The 7,987-nt window shown below is 40.9% G+C and overlaps 1 protein-coding gene and 3 non-coding genes across 5 annotated transcripts in view; 2 read left to right on the forward strand and 2 right to left on the reverse strand.

The window, feature by feature from the left end:
* The first annotated feature begins 517 nt into the window (after positions 1–517).
* Positions 518–589, forward strand: Trnae-cuc. Its single transcript has one exon. It is a non-coding gene; the product is annotated as a tRNA-Glu (tRNA).
* A 707-nt stretch (positions 590–1,296) lies between these two features.
* LOC125032672 overlaps positions 1,297–7,987 on the reverse strand; it is a 10,760-nt gene continuing 4,069 nt past the window's right edge. The window contains exons 1-2 of one of the 2 annotated variants that reach the window (XR_007115558.1): positions 3,548–3,635; positions 1,297–1,709 (exon numbers count right to left, since the gene is read on the reverse strand). Coding sequence is in view for 1 of the 2 variants with exons in the window: in XM_047623923.1 (XP_047479879.1) it covers positions 1,475–1,709 (235 nt within the window). In the remaining variant the exon portion in view is untranslated. Of the gene's footprint in view, positions 1,710–3,547; positions 3,636–7,987 lie in introns of those variants that run through there. The other variant, XM_047623923.1, reaches the window with a different exon arrangement.
* On the reverse strand, positions 4,091–4,162 carry Trnae-cuc. Its single transcript has one exon. It is a non-coding gene; the product is annotated as a tRNA-Glu (tRNA).
* On the forward strand, positions 6,611–6,682 carry Trnae-cuc. Its single transcript has one exon. It is a non-coding gene; the product is annotated as a tRNA-Glu (tRNA).

Raw genomic sequence — 7,987 nt, forward strand, 5'->3', positions numbered from 1 at the left:
TAATAATGGTATGGTATGGTTAATGGTTAATGGTTAAAAGCAAAATAAATGTGCTATCTAATAATGGTATAAAATCTTCATTGTTGGCCATGGTAAGTATGTTGGGGAGATAAACGGTCCACCCCTCAGTGTCCCTTGAGGGGTAAGGGCTAGACAACTAAAGCAGGGGAATACCATGCCAATGGTTCCCTCAGGCCGTTCAGGACTGGCACAAAGTCAGCCTTTCATCCTTTCAGCACGGCTCTCACACCTTAGGAAGTGGATAGTAGAAGGGGTTGGTGAAGGGACAGAAACGAAAAAGTAGGAGGGGAAAAAAAGACCATGCAAAATTTGTTGAGTCGAGGGCTGAGTCCCAAGGTTGGGGAGTTCCACAACATTGGGTCCCAGTCTCCGCCTCCTAAGCCCCCCCACGACAACAACGGGCAAGGGATTGGGGGGGGGGGATATGTGATAAAAATTAAAGGCTTGTACATGTAATTGACGAAAAATAATAAGTAGCCTTTTAAACTACAACATATCCCGTGTGGTCTAGTGGCTAGGATACGCGGCTCTCACCCGCGAGGCCCGGGTTCGATTCCCGGCACGGGAAAGTTTTCAGAGTCGTCTAAATGCGTCCATCGGAAGCCAATATCTTTTAGAATACTCATAGGAGTAAAATGACTTAGCATAACATAAGGTAATACAATGTACTTATATCTTGCAACATTACTACGTGGGTATTGCAGAGTATGACTTCGAGCCATTTGTGGTTGGTAGTAAGGCGTGTTACTGTAGCATATCCATGACTCTGAAACCATTTTACATGTTTAAACATTAGTCTGCATCTTGTGCATATCACTTATAACTTTACCTATTAAATTTCATTGATATGCTCATTAATAATTTCCACTTCTCCATATTCACAATTCTTAACTCAAATTATGACTTATTATTTGCATTTTTTAAAGCCTTTCCTTTTTTCTCTTTGAAAATAATACTAAATAACCTAAATAAAAAGAAACCGAAGATGAAATTAAACGAAATGACTGAGGCGGACCTCCGTCTGTATATTCTCAAAAGTTACAACACAGGTATTACATCCTATTTAGCCTCTAATAAACAATGAAAATATATTAATTGTCCCGTAGAACTTTCTAACACCAAGGAGACGTCCGGTGAGGCCACACTGTTGATTCAGCAAACAAAACAAGCCAAGAGAGATTGGCGGGAACAAAGTACTATTTATTTCCTCGTTTGTCTTGTCGCAAAATGTTTTTTTAATAAAATAAATTGGAATTCAAAATATGCCTTCAATTAATCAGTTAAATAAGCAAAGTGTGGGCGTAACAACTTTCAAATATTAAAGGTAAAAAGTACATTAAATAAAAGGCTCCAGGGATGAAGACGGCAGCACAGGTTGTTGCCAAGCACGCTCCAGCTGGTGCTTAGCTGGTGCCGTAAGCGGGGACTCTCCTAATCTTAGTTCTCGTAACCGTTAGTGGTGGGCAACTTCACATCCACTACAAGCCCTCCCTCGCCCACCGAGCGGGTAGCACGTCTGAGCGAAAGGCCCCGAAAGATGGCAGGCCAAGTCGCAAGGCCTCCCCATACCAGGTCCTCGGGTCATCGGGCATGTGCCAACCTCTGACTGGTTTTGGGGAGGCAGCTGGCTGTGTTGGGGGTCTCTGGCCAAGGGGAATCCGAGACACTGCCAACAGACAAAATCACTCCTGAAAAAAAAAGTGGATTACTATATCGAACCTTTAGAAGGGACAGCAGGCGAGTACATGGATTATACAAAGAGAGGGACAGCGACCTTAGCTTAAAAAGAAAAAAGCTAAGAAAAAGAGAACAAGAAACTTAAAACTATACAAGCCTTAGCACTAAAACAAAAATAAATGAACCTATATCTTTCCGAAGAACTAATAGTAGCTTAAAATTAAGCGACCTAAAAGTAAAACCTTAGCTATGAAAATCAAACTTTAAAATTATACTTCCGCGGTACCTTGATAGTTCCAGGGCAGTTAGTCGTGCGGGCGTCGATAATCTCGCTCATGAGCCCATGTATAACCGTGGGTCTCTTATATATGTGATAAACATGATTTTTTTCGGTGAAGGAATATTATCCTTACCCGCTACATCTATCACGACTGGCGTGTATGAAGGGATGGACATACTGCCGAAAGCAGATTTGTCGCACCTGGATCCACGGGTCCACGTAGACAGGATCATGACATAGGTGACAAGATTGGAAAAGTCAGCTCCTCCTCAAGCTTAAATGCGCGCAAGGTCCTGGATGACGTATTTGACAGGCCCAGTTTCTTCTAGGCCTTGGGGCCCTGAAGTACGATCAGAGGATAAGGATAAGTCCTATATGCGAAACTGAGCCTCGCCCGGGCTATGCCCATGAGGGGAGCCCGGCCTGTATCGACTAATGTCGACTCGCTATCGTGTGTCAGCTATTGCTGACTTGGCTTAGTCCTTACCCGCCGTGGTGTCCAACCACAGCAGTAACCTCCAGACGACAATTGCAACTTCTGGCGCCTGGGCAGGGCGGATCAGAGGACCATGGTTCCATCCTTTAAATACCAGGGTATCCTTCAGGTAACGAAGCCAGATACTTCTATCAAGCCTTGCGTGATGCTTCCTGCGCTGTTCCTCTTGCAAGATCGAAGGCCTCACGCAACTTGCTCAAACCAACTGGAAAATGCCCTAGTTGGCCCATCAACAAGTAGAGGGGCTGATCTCCGATAGTTCTGAGGTTTATTGCAAAATGTATCTGTAGTATATAATGATTTCATTTCAGAGCCTAGTTTTCCACTAATACTGTAATGTCAGTCTTTATAACACATAATTTTACCCTGCTACTAAACCGTTTCTCTGTTCCTGTTGTAATATGTCTCAACGGTCAGGTACTCACAAACCCTACGGAAAAGTCTGTACTTAAATTCGAGACCACTATCAGTCTAAAGGAACTGCAGAAAACCAGACGATTAAAGTTTTTACTTGTCTCTGCGCCAACAGTAGGTAAAAGCACAAACTGTAGAAAACACTTTAACTGGCAACAATTATCACTAAAAGGTATAATTCCACTAGATCTCCTCAGTAGAAAAGACCACGTTAAAAGTACAGTAGGTATCGTAATGTAATGCAACGGGTGATATATGTGCATTTTTTTATTATATTATTTCGGAGGTCCAAAGGCACTACGAGCTGTTTGAAGCTGCTTTTTTCTGTACAGGACCTCACATATTTCAAACTCTTCCAATAGGAACGGTGGACGTTGCTGGGACACCGCTCTTAAAAAATGCAAATGAATGCAACATAGGTTCTCTTAACTGCTCAACCCTCACTGCATATGCATATGGTGAAGAAAGGGAAACAGGTTCATCATGTAACAGCATGTCGGGAACATAATTTGTCCAACCCTGTTTATATTTAATCAGAAATTTATGGTCTGCCGATTCTGCACTGTCAAAATAAGGTAGTGGATTTACACAGCTCTTCTAGTGGGAATCATTGATCATTGTGGACCATTTATCGCGCTTTATTCAGCTCGCACCCTTACCTAAGAAGGAACTATGCTGATTTCGGCAATACGTCCATCACTACATATACGACAGCCTTGGTGCACGTATAATCCCCCTTCACCGTACGTACAACAGAACCAGCGTGGGTTAGCGTGGGTTCACGAGCGAGACTGACATCGCCTACACGACGAACTCCTCCCGAATAGCCCGTGGACATACCGAGGTGTAACTTAAGGACCGCTTCGGTAGTTAGCTACCTGAATCCCTTTTAATTCAATTTTCTTTGCAATATGGTTTTATTCTTTATTTAGCCTCTACAAGTGATATATACAAGACATAAAAGGATCTTTAAACATTTTCATGTAAAAAGAATGATGCCTGTTTCCTTACCATCCCACCTGTTTGGCAGTCGGTTATTATTATCAGTATCATCGTGATTTGTAAGATACGTATTGTAGTTATGTTGCAAAATAAAAGTACACTTCATTACCTAATGCTGCGCAAGGTAATTGTACTCCTAAATAGTTAGGTATGTAACCATATAGTGACATGTTGGCCGTTGATCAACACACCTGAAAAGCTTCCCGTGCCGGGAATCGAACCCGGGCCTCGCGGGTGAGAGCCGCGTATCCTAGCCACTAGACCACACGGGAGTGATATTAATGCTCTAAGTTCTGTTAAAAAGCATTTGATTACTTGTCATCATCTATATGCAAAAGAAAGAAAAAAATACAGTAGATTTTTAAGCAGCTTCTTCAATCATTACAGTATGTGTTCTCCAGTCAGAAAGATGCACATTTTATCAAGGAGAAAGTATAGGATAAAAGTCAGTCGAATATCAGCTTTGATTATCTTTCGCCAAATTTACATATTTACACCCACACACACAGCCCCCCCCCCCCCACACACACGCACACGCACACACACACGCACACACACACACACACACACACGTTTCAGGAGCGGGCCTTCCTACGGTTTATGCAACTGTTTACATATATCGAGTAAATTATGGCATTATGGTACATAAATACCTACTTGGAAAAAATGTATTGCGGAAAATAAAAATACAATATTTTCGTATTCTATAGGTTTAAATTGAAGCAAAATATATCAAAAAGTGTTAAACTCATAAAGATGGCAAAAAATTCTGCAAGAATAAAATGTGAAAATTAAATTACAAACATATGCGCGTGAACAAGCGCGCGCACGCACACAAATACACAAAAGCTCGCAATATATTATATATATGTAAATATGTATATATATGTATATTTATGTATGTATATATATGTATATATATCTATATGATATATTATATATATATATATATGGATTTTAATCTTTGCAATCTTTTTTGGGGAACATAGGATCGTCTCTTAATCTCGCAAAGAAGTCATTTGCTCCAAGGAAATTCCTTATGAGATTTTTTTTTTTTATCTCGATGACACACCCAGCCAACACTCGTGACAAACCTTTCTCTACTAGGCCTGAACCACCTCCGCCGCAAATCTTTAATGCAGTAGAGCTACTTTCAAGCATTCATACATTTCAAACGGATTTGTTAACCCTGGTCGAAACATCTGTTCTCTCCAAGAAGTTGAAGCTTTGAAAGGGCTTGCCAGTTGATCAATTGAAGTAAACAACGGGCGATGGTGGCTGTTCAGCAGGGAAAAAACGAGTTATATTTTGGAGAACAGGTATACAACCTCTTATCTTATATCTGATCATAAATTAGTCATCATGATAAAATTGTATGACTTTGCAGATACAACTTGAAGTCAAGATGCGAGCGAGAGTCACCATGGTGTGTAATGATCTGTATTTCTCCCGTCAAGAAACTCCGACCTTCTGCAAAGAGCATTTGATTACGAGGAGTAAATCAAATCCAATTCTGTTTACAGAATTTACATCATATTTCTGTGATTTTCATGTGATTCTCGAGATAGGATCTACAAGTCTAAGGGGTGAAACCTTAACCAGTACTTCTTTCAGCAACTGCCAATACTGGGTCTTCACCCCCAACATCTTCAAAAAGCAATCTTCAGGATGAAAATTTGCCAAAAAAAAAATGTTCAGGACAGGCCATCTTAGCAGTTCGCGTGTGTCAGTGTGTAAGCGCCAATTCATGCGCTCAGATTATTTGTGTTAACTCAAGGTGACTGATACCACTGCGTAGAACTCGCTCCACGATTTATTGGAATGCGGTCAAACCTGTAATCAATTCATAATCAATATAATATCAATTATAATCGATACAATAATAATACAATGATAATCATAGTTACTGTTACAATTCAACTTAGATTCACTAACGAGATTATATCAGTACTTATAATATTATAACTATAGAAAGAATACATTTTACTGGTTGCTAAGAATATCACTATATCCTACTGCTTAAGGTAAACAACAACATATACGGACACTAGTCTATATCTATACATGAATGTGTATGATACATACGCATAGTGGGAACAGTCAAGGCCTTTAACAGAAGTCTTCAGATCGGTCCTTATGTACGTGTTGTCGAGCCAGTGTTCACTCTCAAACTGCTCTATAAACCTGTGATGGCCCCCTTTCGTGAGACAACCTTCCTTCCATATATACGTCAACACTAGGGACAAGGCCTAATTCAGCCCATATACAAACGGAGGAGCACGGCTATCCTTATCGCAACCCATGAGGAAAACGTCAACCAAGTCCTCGAGGGGATGATGTACGTGTGATGCTGATGCCAGCAGCTACGCCATGCCGATGGTGATGGCAGTGGCTACAGAGGTTATACACGTGATGCTGATTCCAGCAGCTACGCCATGCCGATGTTGAATAACAGCGGCTACACAGTGTTTGCATCTGACGTCAACGTAGCGCTACAAACCATTCCTTTCTTAGTGCACAAAAGTATTCCTTATTTTCCAACGAAATGTAAGGCAGTCCAACTTACCCTTCCCCAGTAATCCAAATAATTCCCTACATACTGCTGGGTAATCCTGAACCCATATAATGACTGAGGAAGTTGCACCAATATCTGCGATAAAAATTGTATGTTGCACATACACCTGACCAAACTAATTAATAGCATTTTAAAGCTTAACAAGTCCCGTGTGGTCTAATGGCTAGGATACGCGGCTCTCACCCGCGAGGCCCGGGTTCGATTCCCGGCACGGGAAGGTTTTTGGAGTTGCCTGAATGGGTCCATCAGAATACTTATTGCTTAGTAAAACAACAGGTAATGCAGTGTACCTCTATATTTCTCTTGTGTGTTCGCGGGGCACAAGTAAGGCAGCCTTTTCAGGACCTTGATTACACATAAACGTGAATATACAAGGGTTTCATCATTGCATGTGTGTTGCGGAATTAGAGATGATGATTTTCAATGCGCCTGTGTCATTTCCGTTTGACTATTATTATACGTAGTACTGCAGGTTTAGAATTATTGGTTTTATATTTCAAACAGTTTGAGCTACGTTCAGCGCAAACTAACATGTATATACTTAAATACTTACTTTGAATGAACTGATTTATTGATAGATAATCAATTCCCTAATTATTTTTAAAGAAAAACACTTACAAAAAAAGGCAAATATTGGGGAAAATCATACTGACAACTACAATGCATTTTCATTGAAACCTTATCCAACCAACGATGTTTTCTATAATTCCTCGTAGTCTTTCGGGGACAGAGGCGACATGCTTATTTACAAGTTCCGGTTTCATCCGCAATATTTCCATTTCCCTCATTGCATGTCCTATTAACTGTTGTGAGGTTATTTCACTGGCAGATTACCAAGAATTAACTATATTTTCCCAAACAATTTCGACTGGGTTTAAGTCGCATTCCTTGCTTGGCTACGGTAGGCCTTAAGGAGGGTTAGGTCACTGTACCACCTACCGACTGCCCTCGACGTGTTTAATGGGAAATTACCATTTATAGGAAAGGCAAGGCATAGATGCGTACTGACGGGAGAAACACTTCTAACAATTCGATATATTTCTCCGAACTGAATGTCCATTATATTTTGGTGAGTTCGCAGGAAGATCCATCCCAATACATTAGAAGTCACGTGGCCACTTCTCGCTGTTTCGTAGATATTTGGAAAATATAGGAACGAGAGATTAAAAAAAGGAAATATAAGGACGCATACGGAAATAATCTAAATATATATCGATATTTTCCATATATCATTCTAAATCAACAGGTTAAAGACGAAAAAGATTAGTAATATCCACACGCCTTGTGTTTCCTCTCCTCCAGCAATGAAGATTCCCATGCGCGGTAGAACAAAAGGTCTTTCATTAGTCCAATTTAGCCTTCCCCAGAAAACCAGATCATTTTCTACATACTACTGGGCGAATTGGAGGCTATTTTGGCGATGACGTGGGTATTCATTTATCCTAAAGCCATAATTTACGCTTAACCCCTTCACGCCTGGTCACGTGAAGACGCTTACCCCTTGCGGACCCGTCCCGCCGGG

The sequence above is a fragment of the Penaeus chinensis genome, chromosome 15 (genome assembly GCF_019202785.1).
Source record: "Penaeus chinensis breed Huanghai No. 1 chromosome 15, ASM1920278v2, whole genome shotgun sequence".
NCBI lineage: Eukaryota > Metazoa > Arthropoda > Malacostraca > Decapoda > Penaeidae > Penaeus > Penaeus chinensis.